At 38.6% G+C, this 21,035-nt stretch overlaps 1 protein-coding gene across 1 annotated transcript in view; it reads right to left on the reverse strand.

Moving 5' to 3' along the window:
- SH3KBP1 (SH3 domain containing kinase binding protein 1) overlaps positions 1 to 21,035 on the reverse strand; it is a 161,388-nt gene that overhangs the window by 96,773 nt on the left and 43,580 nt on the right. Inside the window, exon 3 of the mRNA XM_009276889.2 lies at positions 14,647 to 14,770. Within this exon, the coding sequence (XP_009275164.1) occupies positions 14,647 to 14,770 (124 nt within the window). The remainder of the gene's footprint in view (positions 1 to 14,646; positions 14,771 to 21,035) is intronic.

Consider the following 21,035-nt stretch of genomic DNA (forward strand, 5'->3'; position numbering starts at 1 on the left):
TATCAGTACTTAAAGGGGGCTTATAAAAAAGATGGCAGCAAACTTGCGACAGGACAAGGGGGAATGGCTTTAAACTAAAGGGGGGTAGATTTAGACTAGATAGAAGGAAGACATTTTTTACTGTGAGGGTGGTGAAACACTGGCACACGTTGCCCAGAGAGGTGGTAGATGCCCCATCCCTGGAAACATTCAAGGTCAGGTTGGATGGAGCTCTGAGCAACCTGATCTGGTTGAAGATGTCCCTGCCCACGGCAGGGGGGCAGACTGGATGACCTTTAGAAGTCCCTTCCAACCCAAACTCTTCTATGATTCTATGATTCTTGTCTTCCTGGCAATTCACTATTTAGGAATATGACTACCCAGTAAAACATAGCATCTTCTTCAAGGGCTACTTTAAGCTTCTCCGATGAATCACAGAAACCACTGCAAGTCCCAAGGCCTACAGGCACAACTTCACGATCCAGGACACAAGGGGCTCATCTTTTAAATTGGTTTCAACGCCAGGGTGCTGCTAGGAAAGGAAATCAGGAATTATGTGTCAGGCCAGGATTTTTACCAAAACTGTTAAGCAGAAAAACTATCATATGCTGCTCTGAGATTTTCTGTATGCGAAACTTGAAAGGAGTATGAATGCAGAAGTAGAGAAAGTTCCCAGTTAAAAACAAACAAAAAGACTAAAGACTAAGCAAAGTGCTTAGGCCTTCTGGCCTCCTGAGTGGCTGCTACATCTACCTATTGTATATAAGTAACATTTCTGTTTCTTCAAGCGTTCAATTTAGATAGCACTGAACAAGTTATTTGTTGCATAAACTGTGCAGGACTGGAATTTTAATGAAGTCTAAATAATGATTTTACAATTCTTTTCTTAAATATGCTGGGGTCTTGATCTCTTTACTTGGACCTTTTTATTTTCCCAAGAAGGGCCTGGGAGAAAACTTCAAATCTGGTCTCACTGGTTTATTATGGTAGTTAGAACAGTAGTATTCCTGCCATCAGTAAAGTAAATTCTGTGCGCTCCTTCTCTTCCAGAGCTCATGAAAGCAATGACCAGGGCATTGAAGGATTCACAGTGATCCTGCTCTGTGCTGTGGTTGGGGGGACGAGGTTGGCTATCCATAGCAGAGCCATTCCATGACGCAGAGGCACTAAGAAATGCAAGGCTAGATTAATTAAGCCTGAGAGGTATAAATTGCTTCAGGCAACAAGTCAAAGTCACTGCCTCTTTCTTATTCCTACACCTTGTTGTGACTTGGCCAGTAACAGAAGAAGCTGTAAGTTCTACTAGCTGGACCCTTCCCAGCTTTGCAAAAGATCAGTCACTAGGGCCCTGGCCGAGAGAGAGGCTAGAACCAACTTTCTTTACTACTTCTAAATGCAAAGAGAAGGGTCACCGGTCAAATATACTGAGTTACAAATAATATTTCTGAGAATAAAATGGCCACAAAAAAACCTCAAACAAATTACAGTGATCATCGTCTCTTTGCTGAACAAAAGATCTTCTTAATATGGGATAGGAAAATTACCCTCTGGCAAAGGTTCTCTCTTTCATCCTTGCCAGAATCTCCTCGAACTACTCTGTGATGGAGGGAAGGAGCAGTGCAGAGACCTGCCTCCACAAGTAACTGGATTTTAACAGATAGGATCCATGACTGCTCTTAGCCACTCCCTGAGATGAACAGAAAAGCTATTTTTAAAATAGCTTTTCTGCATCACTAATTGTGGGAGAAGAGGACCTGACCTTGGCCAGCTGTTGGAAATAAAATATGGAAGTAATTATGGGAATTACTCAACAGGTCTCACATGGACTTCCAGAGCTTTGAAGCCTGCATGAGAGAACAGAAACCTCAAGGGGCTCCAATAAGAATTACGCTTTTGTTTCTGGGTCATCACTTGTTTTTCATTACGGCATCTTCATCTTTTATTACCATTCTTCTATGATGAGACATCACACCTTGTATCAGAAACCTCACCTCAGGCTTACAACAGATTTCCCTAGCATCACCCATCTGTGCTTGATGATAATCCAAAAGCCACTTCATTCTCAATGCTGCCACAGAGCTTTGTCTCAGCATACAGTCCTCATAATAAAAGCAACATAGGAAGTAACAGTAAATTTTATTTTTTTTAAATGAGGACAGAACGGACTGAAGTGATGCCTGTCTAAACTAAACTGCATTTTGAGTGGCCAGATACAGAGGCCAACCTTACAAAGCTCCTTCAAAGTTAAAAGAATCCTTCCTGACCAATTGGGAAAATGACATAGTTTATTATTTTTTTGCCTGACACAAGCTGAGGAGCCCTCTGGACTTAAATAAATAAGAAAGAAAAAAAGCCATTGCTTTTCCAAGAACTAGTTTGCTCTTGCTCTTACCACTTCATGGCTGAGGGAAAGAGGCAAAGGTGACAGAAGAGCAGGACTATATGCAGTGGAAACCGAGAACATGTTAGATAAAATGAAGATCTGCAGTAACATTAAGAAACAATAACGCAGTGTTTTAAGTACAAAACAAGTACAAGGCCCATCCTTGCCTGACAAATTTTCTCCTCTCGTTTACTTTTCATTGGGTTGTTCCCTGACACATATATATATATATCAGCATATATACAACAGCGATTCTCTTGGAGCAATCCTGCCGAGTGAGGCCGCACTGGCCTCCCTAGCCCTGCCTACACAAGGAAGGGATGGCTGATGGCTGGGGTGATCCCTCCTCTTAAAAACAGAAGAATGTCCCTCTTCCAACCACCCTCCTTTTTTTTTTTTCTTCAGCTTTTCATGGCCTTTCTCACCACTACTGCAAACAGCTTAGTAAGAGAACAGAGCTGGGGGGACAGTTTCCCCAAAAGACAAATGTAGCCCACAGATACAGCTGGGAACTAAGCAGGAACCTGAGTGACCTAGACTGTCAGATTACGAATTTTAAACATGACATTTTCTGCAAGAAGAGATACAGTTAGCAGGGAGGTCAGGTTGCTAAATGGGCATTAAAAACTGGAGAGCATTTCGGTTGGCAGTCATCTGCTGCTGCTGACCAATACACCCATGCAGTCTGAAACAGCCCTGGTAGAGCTATGAACTTAAGCACTAAGGTAAGGCCAGCAGCTCAGCAAACTGCTATCCTCAGGTACACTGGGCACATCTTTTGCTTTTCTTTTAAGTCTAATTATTCAAATATATATTATATTCAAATATATATTAATTATTATTCAAATATATATATTCAAATATATCCAGGACTGGATAAAAGCTGCAGTAGTCAGGCCTCTAACTAGTTTTTTTTTATTTTGTAACAGCAACTTTTTTAGAATCTGTCAGCTCTCTGTCAGCATTTGGAGAGCTGACAAGCTAAGAACATAACACCAACAAGGTGCTCACTAACGTGCCTACTATCACACCAGTGCTAATAGTAGGAAAACTTTTCAGATCTTTAAAATTTCTCAGGAAGGAGATAAGTCTTTTGGGGGTGTCACTTCCCATTTCTGGCTCTATAAGCAAAGATATTTTATTCTTTTACCTAGATTTATTGTTGCTGAATCATCATCAACACAAGGCAGAGCTCAAATCTGAGTGTTGGGTGCACTTTTATAGCAAGCTCCTTAAAGTCTGAACATGAACAGCATCAGCAGCAAGAAGTTAAAATTCCCAGGAGCCAACTGCTCCCAACTTTTGGCTGGGACAAGATATGGGACTACTGACATACAGCTATTTAAAACCACTCAGAACTATAAGATTCTCTGTTGCTTCATGCTCCTTACAAATGCAAGATAATTTAGTATTCATGAAGATTAAATTCTCACAACACTGTCCGGAGGAATTTCGCGCTTCACACACATTTTTTACTCAATGGGTATATGAGAGAGATTAGTTTTCTCAAGACAATTCAAACACACCACACTCCTGCTATGCCAGTTACAGGTCTTTTGAGAGCAACATTCTGAAATGTACCAGAACAGATTAGCTCAAACAGGGGTTAAAAAGAGACCGCAACATCAGACTTAATTCACCAACGGCCCCAGAGCTGTGCTGGCATCAAACCAAGATTCTAAATCAGAAGGATATTTAGGGATGATAAAGGGCTGTGTAAACTAAAGCTGTTAAAACAAAAATAAACAGCTGTGATAAAATTAACTCCATTCAAAGCAGGAAACAAATTGTTTCTAAATAGCTTAAAAAGGCAGGAAAAAAGGGGAATACATTGTGAGCTTTAGAGAGCTTCCTCTTTTGAGCTGTTATTTAGCAATTTAATTTTTGTTATTTATTCTGGATTGTTCTCTCTGCAGACAATTTATGGCACTGGGCAAAAGACAGACCACTCTCACAATGTATAAGCCAATGACGCTCTGGCCCTCTAAGCGCTTCTCAGGCTAGCTCTGTTAAGTGATGCAAAGGTCAGCTGTGCAGAAGCACACACCTGAGACGATGCAAAGGATTTCTTGATTTGGTCTGGCAGCCAGAGAGAAACGCTGTCAACTGTGTTTAAGAGAACAGAGAACTGTGTAAATGGAGCTTATTGGGATTTTTGCCTTTTACGGAAGGGAAGGAAGGCAAGGGGAAATATGTGCTTTCCTTCTATTTAGAGAATGACAGCGTGGAACGCCCGAGTGACCGATCTGAATGACAAAGAAGGTGAAGTTATACATGGCAATTGCACTAGATGGGATAGGAAGTGTCCTTCTTCCTTTTCCTCACGTACTGGCGAAGACAGAACAAATACCCACAGCCTATGAGGTATTTATCTTGAGCTTGCTTTCTGTCAAAGTCCCGTATTTTGTTGAAGCCATCCCCAACAACATTCCATAGTGTCATAAAAAAATCAAAACCAGAAAAGGAAGTTTGATTTTAAATATTACTGTAGAACAAAGCCATGTTGATTCTTCATAGTTTAAAGGTTAATAAATTCGCGCTTTCAAAAAACAAATTTATGCTTCTTTACCAGGAGTGGCTATACACGTACAAATGGCTGAGGCAGACTATCTCAATATTAGTCATTATTTGTTATTCTCAGTTATATTCCTTGAAGAAATGTAACCGTGTAATCTAAACATTTTGTCATTTCCTTTCAGCATGTTTGTTTTCCTTAGCACAACAGTTCTTGCCACGTAAGAAACAGGCCCAAGATTTTTATGCTTGCACAAGAAATCATGCAGGGAAAAGGGGAGCGGTGTCCAGCACCACGTAGCAGCATGCATTAAGGGCAATGCAGGGCAAGCATCTTCTGCAGCATGAACACAGAGCCAACAATACAGAAGTTGGTGGCTTCACCTCATTCCCAGCCATTTCCCTGAGTACTGTAAGAGCGAATAGAAACAATCATTCATTCAGGAGCTCTACAACTGTATCATCGTCATCTTTATTTTGGAACTATTTTTTCACCACCCTTGTTCTCACCAAGTACAGGAACATGTTATTACATGTGAAAGGACGGGTAAGCAACCACAGCCAAAAGGATTCTTTACCTGCCACTCAGCAAAAACTGGTCTTTTGTGAGACTCATGGAAAACCGCTTGCTAGTGGGAGTCCGCATCCACGGAAGGATTTAACATGTTTCACCCCAGTCAACATAATTCTTCCACCCACCACCCCCAATCCCTCGCCATCTGTATATTTGTTCTCCAGAAAACAGGATGCTTATTTTTAATCATAAAAATTTCCCTCACCCAATTTTAGTATTGTTCTTTCTCAAATGTTATTTTTCATTGTGGCAGCTGTGTATTTAATATATGTTCTTCTTTGTAAGCAAGTTATAAGAAGTTGAGGTGAAATAAAAAATCGTAACTGTCCTGTCTTCAGAACTGTTAAAATCCACACTTGGGTTTCTCATTTAACTTCGCTCACATTCAGACACTATTAAATGGGGTTAAATACATCAACCATATTGATTTCTTCGAACTCTGACCAGCCATTGTTCATCAAGGATTTGGGGGGGGGGAGGAGTAAAAAAAAAAGTGGTGGAGCAATAGAAAACACAATTAAGATTACTCACGAATATTTCTGTTTCAACGATCCTGTCTCATCTTCTTCCATTATATCTAATATCTATTACTGACAGCATTGTGGATCCACATATAAGGAAAGAGAGGCAAATATTTGTCAAATCAAGCATTGTATCTGCCCTGTTCCTCAGTTATAGCATCTTCGAAGAAAAAGAAAGCGAAGGAAGAAAGAGAAATTAAACCAGTAAAAAGAAAAAAAATTAAAAATCCAAGAAGCGTTTTTCGTGGAGGTGCAGGAAAGTTGCAGGATGAGAGAAAAGAGGGCTGTGATCAACAAAACAAGAAGTAAGTAATTTTTTGTTGCTGTGTGTCCCCCTTCGCCCAGCATATGCAGTAGCAAAAATTTTCTAACAGCAGGTTAATGAGCAGAATGCCAAAGGAGTTGGAATTGTTGCTGAGCAGAGCCTGAGGTACCTAATGACCAAAAAGCCATGTCAGCATATGAAGGCAAGGCCAAGTGTTTATGCAGGAGACAATCTTGCATATTTCAGTGGAAGGTATCTCTAGAAGCAGCTACACACTAATTCAACAACATTTAGCTATTATAGGCCTTGGTTAAGTAAGAAAATTTCTTTTAAACATAGCAGTTGCAAAATGGCTTTCAAAATAAAAGTATTTTATCACTAAGCATATGTTTGTAAAGTAAAAGCTCTAAGCTTGTTTCAAAAGTTGAGCAACACTTCATGCAATGTGATACAGGTGAACCTAAGCACCCTTTGGGCATAACTAATCTAAAGCTATGAATTGACTCGAGCTTAACTTGTGGAGAAATGAGCAAGCTGAAATTAGAGCAGCTGTGGGTTGTTTTAAACAGACATCCCTAAACGAAAACAATTCTGTGGAATGTCTCCAAATAATTTTCAGTGGAGACATACGCACATGGATATTTGCCTAAAAATAAGGACCACGGATCAGATATGAAATGGAAGGAGCTGGCCACACCTTCAGTAGGCCCGCTCTGGAAGAACATGAGTATGCAGGAAGTGAGCTGCCAATAGATGTAGCAGGAAGAATAACGAACCTTCCTTTTTGTATGTTAGTTTAGGAGATAACATCTCTGATACTATTAACAATGCCAACCCTCATTTTGTTTAAAACTTTCCTGGATGACCCAATTTTGCCTACCGCCCACTTCAGTCCCAGTTCCAACCCAGTAAGCAACAAATAGGCCACAAATGTAGCTGGACATCTGGCCTCCTGAGATGCAGTTTTACAGAGAAAGCAAAATACCTCTGTAGCATGAAAAAACATGCAAGTCTCAACCAAATGCCAAGGGAGGTAGTATTAAACAAGACATCTTTGGTCAGCTTTAAAAACAAAGTTTAGATGGGTGTTTGCCCAGAACAACGTGAGACAATCTACTGTGGGTTAAGCTGTCTTCTTGCAGCTGGTTATCACGCATACCTGTAGATACCCATCCAACCCTGCACTCTGTGAAATCAGGTTGACGAAATTTATTTTCTGTGACACGGCACGACCATGGACCAGTATTATTAACAAGGAGAACTAAATGCAGGGCTCTAGCACAACTGGAAAGGTGACTGAATTCTTCCTGACTTCACTTGCGCTCATGCTAAATGACTCGAGAAAAGAGGAAGGGCCATTTGACACAATGAAAAACGGGCTGGGCATGGAGATCAGGTTTCTGGAAAACTCTGAAAGGTAATGTTAGGGCAACACTGCTCAGAAAGATTAATGCTGTGAAATTAAAGGCTCCAAAGGCAGACCTTGCATCTGATTTGAAGCTAGATCTTAAAGTCAGAAGTCAAGCATACTGGAGATTTACTTCATAAATCCTTATTATGCTCATCAGATAGGTGGATTCAGGGACATGATGGTCTAAGAACTCTGCAAGAAGCATGCAATTTGAGTGATGCATAAGCAGTCATGAAGACTATAAGGTGAGAAGCAGCAGAAAAATGTGAAGACCACCAGCCACATGGTCTGCTCCAGCCACAGCAAGAGCTTAGTTGGAAGCTTGAGAAGAGCTGCAGAAAAGAGATGAATTCTGGTAGACAGGGAGATAATTCTCCATGAGGAAACAGTCAGAGCTGCACACATCCACAAAGATTTTTGTTTAAAAAAAGATCAGGTTTTGTTTAAAAAAGGAGGGTGTGAGTGCAAGTTATCAGAATAGAAGACTACCACTTCAACTGCTTCATCCTTTGCTGTGAACATGCGTAAGACAGAAGTCCTCAGAGGTAGGAGAGCAAACATCCCCACCCAGGAAGGAGGAAGGAGGGCAGCACAGCTTGGATCTTCTGAAAAGAAAGCTGTTTGGGACGAAAGCAGATGCCAAAGTTAGCACAACATCCTGTTCACTGGAGGACAGGACTGAACACTTTGTACTTAGTCACACTGAATGTGACTCAGTAGGATCTCTTTCTGCTAGATTTCTCGATGAGGAAGCAGGTGGAAGGACAGATTTCTGTCTTTCTTGCTTCCTCTGTCTTGCATCTGATGTCACCATCCTCTCTTCTTCTGTATTAACAGGGCAGTAAAAGCATATGAAAAGCAGCATGTTCCCTGCTTCCAAAATGCAGAAGGCAAAAACCCGAACATGAAATGAAAGTAGCTTTATATCTTTTACCTTCCTTGGCAGAAAAAACGTATCAACCAAAATGCTGTGAGTAATAGCTGTCGAAGACAAAAAGCCAAATGAAGAGCATGCATTAAATTTAAAAAAAAAAAACCAAAACAACCTCCCCCAAAAAACGAAACAAACCAAAATCCACAATGCTCTTTAAGAAAAGCAAAGCATATTTTATGAATTCAGCAATCACAATGGGAACTTTATTTTTAGAGCAGAAGGACTTTTAATTCAAAGATTTGTGGTTATTATCAATAATAGTCTTCATGTTTCAGGGGGTAAAAAGGATGGGACTAAATGGTCTTAATTTCAATCCATAGCTGAGACGTCCAATGTAATTCACAATTTATTGTGGGCTTACACACATACATTATATGGACATATAACATACACATGCTCAGAAGGAATGAGTGCATTCTCATTGCATTAAGGCTAGGCAGTTCATCAGCAGCAAACTGACTTTAGCTTACAGACAAATATATGCACGTAGAGTAGCCATAAGTGAGTAGCAGTGGCACATTTTACAAGTGTAGCTAAATCAAACAAGTACTGAGGACTAAAGTTATTGCTTGTTGATTTTGAAACACACTCACTGTTATAGCGTCTGTAGCTGTCAATCTTTGCCGGTGCCACTCTGTACAGAATTGTCCCTTCAAAGGCAGATTTTCCTGACAGCAGGCAAGAGAAGGAAAGAGGAAAAAAAAGAGAAGGGGCGGGGTGGGGGGTGAAGAGATCGAATGATGGTAAAAAGAAGGGAGAGGAAGAGGTTTTAATCTGTATTTTCAGTCACTAACATTTTTAAAGCCTCATTAGCAAAACAACGAGAATATTAACAAAAGTATCTGATTGTACATGAAGTTAAAATATTCTTACTGCATGTATGTCAGATAAAAGAATCTCATGATTTTGCTAAAGCTGTTCTTTACAATGTCCAACAGAATGCATTTTTTCTTAGGTTTTGTCTGTTGTCCATCAAGTTGTGAGACTTGCGAATGAAACTATTTGTCTTACTCAGCTTCCTCATGGAGCACAGGGGAACCCTGAAAAAAATTATTACTGCAATGATGTACTCACAGTGGCTCAACACTCCTGATGCAGATGTAGTGCACTTGAACAAGCACAGCTGACATCCAAACAGGACACTGAAATACTCACATTTCTTTAATATACCAGGATCCCGTGAGCATCAGAAATACTGCATCTTTCCAAGATGACTTATTAGAAGTGTTTTGGACATGGGAACTGGTCTTAAACAATGCTTAGTTGAAGGGATAGGACACTAAAACCTGAATAAATCAGTTTTTCAGCCAATAGCTTAATCATGTGTTTTGACTCAGCACACATTAACAAAAACAAAATACTAAAATTAAAAAAGAAAACAACAACAAAAAAACCCAAACATATCCCTCTTCCCATCTTAGATCTTTAAGATAACATTTTTATTATCAAAAACATTAATTTCTTGGGGTTTTTTTCTTTGATAGCAAGATAACTCATGCTCTGACACTTATGATATAAAATTCAAGTGAAGGTAAAGGCATGAGCAGCTGAGGTGTTTTGTGTGTTTGGGGTTTTTTTTGAAACCCGAGGTACCCAGGCAAGCCCAAGCATATACCAATGTCAGCTTGCTGCCAATCTCACCTAGGTATACCATCATAAAAATTAAAGTCTTCAGTAAAATTTTATAGCAAAATAGCCAGTACATGTGAATTGTCCCAACATAGCATCACACCCATTTTGGTACCAAAAATGTGTATTTTTTTCCCCTTCATATCATTCTGTTGGACTTTCAGAAAATAGAAAGCTATACTCATTTATGTATTGTAAAAAGCTGTTTCTTTGTTTTGTTCTTGCAGTTTAATTAACAACAAGTTTTTCCTTGTCTTATTTTTACATAATGAGGAAGCAAAAAAGCCCCAGGTCCATCTTTCCACCATGTTTTTACAACATACCATTAAAAGAATGCTATTAAAACAGTCAAACAACAATTAAGAAATTGCTAAGAGAAAGGTATGTTAAGCTTTATGACACTGAGGAGAGCCAGAGAGACAGTAATGGACATCTAAAGTTTTAAGAACTCAAAATATAGGAGGTTGCCTGACTGAACCATCAGCTGATGAGTCTATCATCAGTTCGAACTCCAGCAGTCATGACTTCTCAGTGGCCATCACTAACAGGTTCTAAAAATAGTTGATACATACCATAAGGCCTAGCAATTCCTGAACAGACACGTACAAGAGACAGCAAGATATAGAAGGCCACCTTCAAATGTTGTCATGACATTGCCACGAACATCCTAAAATGCTTTGGAAATCATCTCCTTAATATTAAGTTGTGATTCTCTCAGATACAATTTATTTGACTACATGACAACTTTTTGCTTCTCCACAGGCTGTAATGACAAGATGTGGTATTGAAAATATTCTTAAAATTAATACTAGATATCTGAGAAATCTAGAAAATAATCTTACAATTTATGTATCCATTTAATATAGTAATAAAATTATAATGCATAATTCCTGTTCATGCTGTAACAGTTGGTCAAAGTAAAGCAATGCTTTAATTTAAGAGGATGCTTTAAAGAACAAGGAACCGTTGTTTACTCTAAGGGTACCTGATCCTGTCCATACTTACATTCTGAAATGTGCCTTTGAAGACAAAAAATTTGGCAGTCACCTTACAGTTGGACAAATACTTTAAAAACAAACAAACCAACCCCCAACCCCCCAACATTTTCATCTTGTAACAGTCTCACTTTCCAATCTGCTGAGCACCCACCATCTGAGGGGAAGCACAAGTTCCCAACCCTTTCAGTTAAGGGGCAAGTTTGCCCACTGTCAGTATTCAGAATTTTTTAGGCACCTCCAAAACTAGCCCTAGACATTTTCAAAAAAGGGACTTTTTGTTCTGAAGAAACTTCTGAGGTTACTCTATGGCAGAGAGTGAAAAGAAGCCAAGATAATTCCTCCTGGCCATTTACTCTGATCTGCCATAAAATTTACATGGACACAACAAAGCCAATAAAATCAGACAACACCTTTCTCCCCATTGGGCCTGTGTAGGTCATAACAGAAGGACAGAGAAATAAGCGTTTTTATTAACCTTATTCCTAAAAAGCCAAGTTATATAATTTTTCTCTTCTGTATTTCTTCCACTTTGAGTTCACCAAAAATTACATTCGCTCTTCCAAAAAGGCTCTCTTTAGAGAGGGTCAGTAAAATGTGATTAAAAGATCAAGTTTAACTAAGTTTCACCAAAGCATTAAATGTAACTATTAACTAAAAAATACTCTTGTGTTTGCACAGTGCCCCTTCTCCAAAGATCCCATGCTACCTTCCCAAGTCTCGCAGGAAACCTGCCAAGTATTACCTTATCCATTGTATAAGCTGGGTTGAAGAGTTCAAGGTTGCTGCTAAAGATTACAGAGCCATACCCCAACCCTTTCTAGGCCCCTCTGGAAGCTGTGTAGAACCTCAGTGACCGCTGAAGGTTCTGGTTCAATGTGCAGGTACAGCCCCTCGCACCTGAGTGCTAACTTATCTAGAATTGATATTCAAGGTTTCTGCCTTACAGTGTCCTGTGATACAGACATATTCAAACAACATCTGTAACAACAACAACAAAAAATGTAACAAAAAGGAGTTATTGCAGATTTGAAGTGCTGTCATGTCTTGTCATCCACAGAGGAAGGAGTTGATCTAGAGGCATGAATGTACACCCTTTTGAGATGTTACCCAGAGCATTTCAACAGTAACGCTAGCCTGATGCCCAAATCTTCCAGGGTTTACTTGTTCGTTTTTTATTTTGCTATGTTTTAAGACTAAGCACAGATACTCGGAATGAGATTATCATTCCTAGTCAGTTGTATAAACTTGCTGAAATTTTTGCAATCTCATTGTGGAGATTTTCAAATCCAGACAGTCGGTGCACCTGAATAGAGCCTCATGTGTTAGAGAGCAACACCTGTAACAATTACATAAACCATACAGAAAGAACTGAGTTGATGCATATTTCCCATAATTCTGCTAGGGGGATGAAGTTCTTAAAGTGATGGTTTTACTTTAAGAAAAATAAATAAAAAAGCATTAAAACCCTCATAAATATCTCAACATTCCTTGAGTCCCTGTCTCTCTCTGAGGAGGTTTACAGTGTTCTTGTTTTATAGGTTATTTTGCTATTTAGAAAATAGCTCCTAATAACACATCATCTTAGCTAGCCACAAAGCACCTCCAAAGAGTTAAATTACATACAAGAAAGAAGAAAACCCATCTCCCAGCTGTAGTTATCTTCAATTTAGTTAAAGAGACAAAACCGGTATCTGTGTTACCGATATCTTTGGTATCACAGGTTTTAGGTTCCACTGACAGAACCAGCACACAAAACTGAGCTTGAACTAAGCATGTGCCATTACGGACATCGATGAAACAAGCTAATGCTTTGTGGCTGCTTTTACACACTCCAGTGTATGTTTTTGTTAAAAGACATTTTTAGGATGCTCATTATAAAGTAAATATAACCAAATTACCTGGGGAAGGAATACTCATTCATTCATACAGATAAAATTGGGGTATTCCATCCTGAACAGTATCACTTACCTTGTTCATTTATAGAGTACCAAACACTACAGAATCCAGAGCTGAAACTACATCTACACAATTAGTTCTTCCAAGACTCACTGTGTTTATAATGAATGAAATTCATGATAGCATATACAGGTTATAGAAAGCAGTTTGCAATCTCACTGAAATGTGGAACTTCACTTAATGCCCTTCTTCCCTTTCCATCACACTAAAATTGTTAACTTCCTTAAAAATATTCATTCCAGTCTGAAGGAACGTTACCCATAAATATCTCTAGCAGCACTGACCACAAGACTAGGTCACCAGTTCCACTACACGTGAATACGTACTCCATTACAAAAACAATATGAAAAATTTTCATCATTGCAAAGGCCAGGTTTTTTAGGATCTTATTTCTGTGGAATGGAATAAAGATGATAAATTTGCCTTAAATGGAAAAATGAGAGGAAAAAAAAAGAAAAAAAGAAAGTATTATAACTTTCTAACTCTTACTGACAGAGTGAACTATAAAGGCTTTGGTAAATTTGAGCTGAAATAAGCTTACAAAGATCTTGGGAGTCCTTTCACTTTTGCTTGTTCAGAGCTCTCAGAAGAACACTACACAGCAATGAATGTCTGCAGTGCTGCAAATAGGAAGACCTTGGCAGGTATTGTGGAATTAGCCTGAAATATGTAAATACAATTGACTTTTTTCCTTTCCACTAAAGATTCAGAATTGACCACTGAATTAGGAAATAACAAGAATATCTGTTTGAAGAACAGAAAAAATATGAAGACGAACAAGTGTCCATTTCATATAACAACATACTTTTGGTTCAGGTTATTCTCCAAGGGAAGTTATAAACAGGACAACCCACTACCATGCTTATACTATTGCAAACTTAGTTACCAAACATGCTTTTCACCTGCGGCAGTACTGGCCCACTGTAAGTGAGAGAACAAAGTCCATGTCCCAGTTCTGGCCTTTTTCCCTTTGGCTGCTGGGGCAGTGGGTGACAGAGGTGATAGTAACATGCTCAGCACCTGGAGGGAAAAAGTGCCGCATGTCCCACACCAATAATTATGAATCCTTAAATCTACTGGAGTCATTATAGAAGGCATGGCACTTTAATCCCTCGTTTAAATAAGCACAGCCACTTTGCAGATGTTTGGTTACTTTGCTCAGTTTCCACATCTAAAGACAAAAAAAAATTGTAATTCATTTTGAAATACAAATTCAATAACCATCATCGCCTTCTCTGTTCTTGGTCTGTTGCAGCTCGGCAAGTCTTAACGCAGCTCAGGGAGCGATGCCAATATTAAAACTCAGGTAGCATTGTAAGTACACACTTATCATCATCATCTGACCCTTTCACAGCATAAATTAAGAACGTGGCATTCAAAAACACTTCCAAGCAAGAGATATGAATGCGCTACCCTATCAGTGTGTTAGTGGGTAAAGACACAGACATACATACGGAACATCAGTAATATTTTTTTCCTTACTTGGCTTTACTTGCTCTTCCTGTGCTATTCCAACATCATCAGAATCAGACAATTCCTTTATGAAGTTGGAAGGAAACATGCCAGTCTTTCCATTGAGTATACCTTCCCACCAGCCCTCTTCTACCTGCACCAAGACAAAAACAAAAAAAAAAGGGTTTCAACATAAGCAACACTTTACAGAGTTACATTATATTCATGATTTTCAGTAACAATGACAGTAATGATTTTGAGCAGCTTGTATTAATTTCAGGTATAAGGGGCACATGGCATAGGCTCCAAGCCACAACATCTCTCTTTTTTTTTTTTGAAGTAAAAGCAAGAAAGATGCATGCACCCATCTTAAATGTCAGCAGTGCTGACAGCAGTCAGAAGCATGGACGAGCATTAAATAAAAGAATAAAAGAACAACCAGAGAGCACATGGTGTCTCCACGTTTCAATTCTTATGGATATCAGTTCAATCACTAAATTTTCAGCGCACACCATACTCCTATTCATGACCATCTTCTTAATGTATGTGTTTTACAGATTATAAGAGTTTAAATTCCCTAAGTAGTCAATGGTGAAAGAGAAATGCCTGCAAAGGGCTATTCAGAGAATCTAAACCAAGTATCTTAATATAAATCATGTGAATATTCCTGCCTTCCCCATCAAAATCAGAAATTCTCTATTTTAAAAGTTAAAAATGTTGCTACATCGTTAATGTGTTAATGTAAGAACTCTACAGAGAACAAAGAACAGTACTAATGCATATTTGACTCTAGATTTACAAAGAGCTACTGAAATACATAATAATGACATGGTCAGAAGGAGGAGAGACACTTCCTAGCCCAATCCCAAGAGAAAATACCACTTAAAAATGACAAACTCCCTCCTGTATAACCCATTCAGGATTGAACGGCAGCGTCAGGCAGTGAAATGACAGCCCTTAGAAAGCAGATGCCTTTAGGTTATAATGGGACAGCAAGAAATTACTTACTATATGCATCAGCTAAACATACCCTTGACAGATAAATATTTTTCATCTGTCAGACACTGTCCATTCACCAAAAAAACCCAGGGGAGGACAGTGTCAGTCTGTGACACATCAGTCTCCAATAATGTTTGACCCATCTCTTTCATGCCCCCACAACAAAATCATGACAATAGAAAATTAACTTTACAAGTTGAGGGTGTTCACATTTACTGTTAAAAAAACAACCCCACATCTTAAGTGGTACTAGTTAATTATTATAAAAAAAAAAGTCTGTTTCCTATCACTTATCCGTGAAAATCTCAGGTTTTTAGAAAACAAATCTGTTCTTTAACATGTTCAATTATATAACACAAGCAAATATTTCCTCAAACTATAGAGGAATGGTTGAATTTCTTTCAACTTAGCTACATGTGCAATTTTAGTATAAAGCAAATTGTTGTTACTCCAGGAATGTTTCCTGTGCTTTCTCTCCATCTTCATCCTCTTTAGCACATTTCTTGTCCTCCTGGATTGAATTTTTGTTTAAATTGAAAGCAGTTGAGACCAGCACAGCTACTTCCATTTAACCTCAGTACCTGTCCATGACAAAGCTTTTTTTTTTTTTTTTTTTTAAATGCATCAGTAGCATCAGTGAGGTCAAGCACAACTTTGGGAATATGGCTATTATCTTGCTGCTACTTCAGAGGGTAGAATATATACAAATCACTCCATGACTTCAGTGGGGTGCAGGTCTTTCACATGATAGTCTTAAAGTCTCTCAAAGGTAATATTTGCTTTTGTTCTCTCCAGACAAATTAAAAACTATATGGAAAACTGAAACTGCGTGATCCACAACACTTAGTAAACCCTACAAATTACATCTCTAAATACCAATATGTTATATACCATTATATAGAAAACACTTAACATGGCCAACACACTTTGAGCTATAAAATATTTCAATTTTTCTAATGCAGTATTCCCAGATGGCTCTATTGATTAGAGCTAAACATTAAACCATAAATGCATTAGCTGATTGACCAGAAGATTAATCACAGGGGAATTACACAGTTCCTAAGAGCCCTGCTTACAAGATGCTGCTAATTACTTGACAGAAAAAAGGTGACCAATACCACTCAGTTCCATCTTTACCTCAAATGATTTTCTCCTGCTTATTTCTTCCAGGATAAAACTTCACAGTTTTCTTACAAGTTAACAGCAGCACTCTTTATGTGGCATGTTTATGTATGGATCTCTATGTATGTGTATAGAAAAACACACATACAAAGATCTTTAGAAAGGTAAATCTAAATTGGTTGTGAATATACTCACAGCATTCATTAGCTTATTACAAGTTTTCCAGCTGATACAAGAATGAATTATCTGAAAATACCATGTCATATTCAGTAATTTTACAAATTCAGAAAAATCTAAAGCAAAACCCAGATTTTTTCCACAAGAAAATGCAGAATTATGTTAGCAAGACATCAGAGGTTCAGGTCAAACTGGGCCTCCCAAACATTTACTAGGAAATTTTCATTAAGAGCATCAAAAGCTTTAAGTATTTTTAAATGCTATAGCTACATGCTATGTACTTTTAAGCCTCAAAACACACCAGCTAGAGATTAATCCATACAATAAAGAAGACACTAAAATACCCCCAGGTTTTCCTTATCCCAAATTGGGGCAACCCATTGCCATATGGTTTGAAATGTCACAATAATTTCCAGCCAATAAAACCTTACAAATGAAAATCCATTATTCATAGGGGTAATCGATCTGGAGGTACAAGCACTCAATAAAATTTGTTACTATACCATTATAACAAAGTGCTTTCAGGTTTTGTACATCTAGGTCCTGATTTATGCCCAGCATTCATGTGCTGAACCAAACAAACTAGAAAGAAGAGGATTTCATTCAGTAGTCCGTGTCCCTATGCCAGAAAAGAAGTTCTACTGTTCATAATAACCTACACACTAATCGTAGGTTCATCCTGAAAACGAAGTTTTGGGTTTTGAGTTAGAAGAAGAATCTTTCCAATCTGCCAAATGTAAGTGGCTACAGCTAGAGGTATTTTCAAGACGTATTTTCAATGTGTTATATCTGTTCACTGCCTTTCGGAGAGGCATGGCATGTCCTCATCTTGCCCAGCCCCTAGGCTGCCAGTACTGCTGTCACACCACATTTGGAGAGCAACAACATACAGGAAAGTGACTGAAGATAGTTCATTACTCCACTTCATGTATTTAGGGAGGTAACAACACATGCACCCAACTGCAACTCAGTCAATGCCGGGCGTGGGGCAGGGACAGATGCTATAGCAGACAGCCATATGCAGTCCAACGCCTGGAGGTGATTGGAAGAGATACGAACTACAGTATCACCAGAGAATGGTGCATCATCTCTAGAGAAATACATCCCATTAAGAAGCCTTGCCTTTGGGGTTTAAAGGGAAATTTAATCTAAATATAATTATGCAACATTCAAATGTTCTTCTAATATCACTGGGCTTTGGGTTTTTTTACATTTTCAATTAAGAAAGAATACTTGTATTTTGGTTTTAATTGAATTACTTGATCAGTGGAGCCTCTTTTGATGTAAATGAGGTTTTTGGAAACTATAAACCAAATACAGATGAAAATCATTCAAAATATAATGTTTTACTTTGTTGGAAAGTGAGAGTTTAATCAAATTGTGAGATCCCAGCACACGATAACAACCCAGACTAGAAAGACAGTAAGAGGTTGTAATAGTTAATTTTACTTACGAATAATAATGCAACTAAGAAATAATAATTAAGTGCTCAAAATAGATACCATGGAAGTGAACAGACAGGAAAATAACACAGACAATTATGTGGGTGAGACATTCAGACACACAAACAAGAAGTTCTCAAAAGGGTATACAGATGCTAGAACATTAAGCTGCTTAGAAATCAACAAAAATTTATTGATATCAGCCTATTTCCATGTTTAAAGTACAAAAAAAAAAGGAAAAAAAATAATATGACAGCAGTTCAAGTCTTCAGGCGAACATAATAGTTCTATTTCAGACTGGGAATGCAGTTTTATTCTGTAACTGTAAAGCAACCAAAGAAACCAAAACTACTTCAGTAGGTCACTAGGACTACAAAATTAAGATATTCCATATTTATTTTCTTTAGGTTTTCTCTTCATGGCCAATACAATCTGCAACATCCCCCTTTAAAGAAAGAAGTGTCAGAGGGAGCATCAGGCTGACCTGCAGTGCAATAAACCTTGTTGCTACAAGCCTAGAAGCACCTTCCCTTGAGGGAACTGGGCAGCCATCCCTGTAACTCCAGGATGGGATACCCAAAAAGAGCAGGAAATGCTGAGGCGAACTACCAGCAGTTGCTTGCCAGACTACCTAGGATTGCCACAGCTGCTTGCTTACACCTTGCTGTATAATTAGTAGGCTAAAGTTGTCAAATGATTAAAATGTTCAGCTCTTTGGAATTGCTGACGTAAAGTGTGTTTCCAATAAACTCCTGTATCCGCCTGTTCCGCAAGATTTTCTACAACCTGCAGCTTTGCCTATTAGGCTGACAGACTACTTACAGCTCAACTAGGGCAAAGGAGGGAGGCTTTGAGTCAGAAAAGGTTTCAGGTGGAAGAAAGCCTCCCTGGATCACAACAGTCCTTCTGGGCTGTTAAAACTAAAACTTTTTGGAAACTATAAACCAAATACAGATGAAAATCATTCAAAATATAATGTTTTACTTTGTTGGAAAGTGAGAGTTTAATCAAATTGTGAGATCCCAGCACACGATAACAACCCAGACTAGAAAGACAGTAAGAGGTTGTAATAGTTAATTTTACTTACGAATAATAATGCAACTAAGAAATAATAATTAAGTGCTCAAAATAGATACCATGGAAGTGAACAGACAGGAAAATAACACAGACAATTATGTGGGTGAGACATTCAGACACACAAACAAGAAGTTCTCAAAAGGGTATACAGATGCTAGAACATTAAGCTGCTTAGAAATCAACAAAAATTTATTGATATCAGCCTATTTCCATGTTTAAAGTACAAAAAAAAAGGAAAAAGAAAATAATATGACAGCAGTTCAAGTCTTCAGGCGAACATAATAGTTCTATTTCAGACTGGGAATGCAGTTTTATTCTGTAACTGTAAAGCAACCAAAGAAACCAAAACTACTTCAGTAGGTCACTAGGACTACAAAATTAAGATATTCCATATTTATTTTCTTTAGGTTTTCTCTTCACGGCCAATACAATCTGCAACATCCCCCTTTAAAGAAAGAAGTGTCAGAGGGAGCATCAGGCTGACCTGCAGTGCAATAAACCTTGTTGCTACAAGCCTAGAAGCACCTTCCCTTGAGGGAACTGGGCAGCCATCCCTGTAACTCCAGGATGGGATACCCAAAAAGAGCAGGAAATGCTGAGGCGAACTACCAGCAGTTGCTTGCCAGACTACCTAGGATTGCCACAGCTGCTTGCTTACACCTTGCTGTATAATTAGTAGGCTAAAGTTGTCAAATGATTAAAATGTTCAGCTCTTTGGAATTGCTGACGTAAAGTGTGTTTCCAATAAACTCCTGTATCCGCCTGTTCCACAAGATTTTCTACAACCTGCAGCTTTGCCTATTAGGCTGACAGACTACTTACAGCTCAACTAGGGCAAAGGAGGGAGGCTTTGAGTCAGAAAAGGTTTCAGGTGGAAGAAAGCCTCCCTGGATCACAACAGTCCTTCTGGGCTGTTAAAACTAAAACACAGTCCCAGGAATAAAAGCAATGCCAGAGGCAGGCAACGGGAAGGAGAGAAGCCCAAGGTCAACAAATTTTCTTTTGCTTAGAGAGAACTAGAGCACAAAAAGCAAAGGAAAAAACTCCCTTATTTTATAAACTCTAATGGAAGATCTTGAGCTTGAAGGACAAAAGCAATACTATGTTGAAAGGAAATTAAAAACATAGATTCCCAAGAGGCAAAATAAACAAATCATATTCATTGCCAATGGGAAAAGAAATTTTGGAAACAAGACCTCAACAGAAGATGGTGCCTACAGTGCCACTTGATGGCTTACTCTGGGAGTGCATTCAGTGAGAGTCACCCATGAGACGTCAACCAGCCCTTGGGATTCTGCTACAGCACATCTGGAAACTGTTTGATAACTCTGGTGCAGAAGGGAAGAATTAAAAACTGCACAAGTACCTTGTATTAGGGGATCTTTTCAGCTTCAGAGTTCTTTATTTTACAATGTCAAAATGTGCTTTGGGATTTTTTTCATTTGTTTTTTTGTGGTTTGGGTTTTTGCTGTTTTTTTTTTTAACATCATCTTCTAAGTAAGAAACCGAGGGGCAGAGAAAGCAATCACATAGAACTGGAATGACCCTATAAAGAGTCAGAGGTATTTGCACCCTTATTTCCACAAAAAAGCCTCCTACCAC

Source organism: Aptenodytes forsteri, unplaced genomic scaffold, assembly GCF_000699145.1.
Source record: "Aptenodytes forsteri isolate BGI_AS27 unplaced genomic scaffold, ASM69914v1 Scaffold273, whole genome shotgun sequence".
Classification (NCBI taxonomy): Eukaryota; Metazoa; Chordata; class Aves; order Sphenisciformes; family Spheniscidae; genus Aptenodytes; species Aptenodytes forsteri.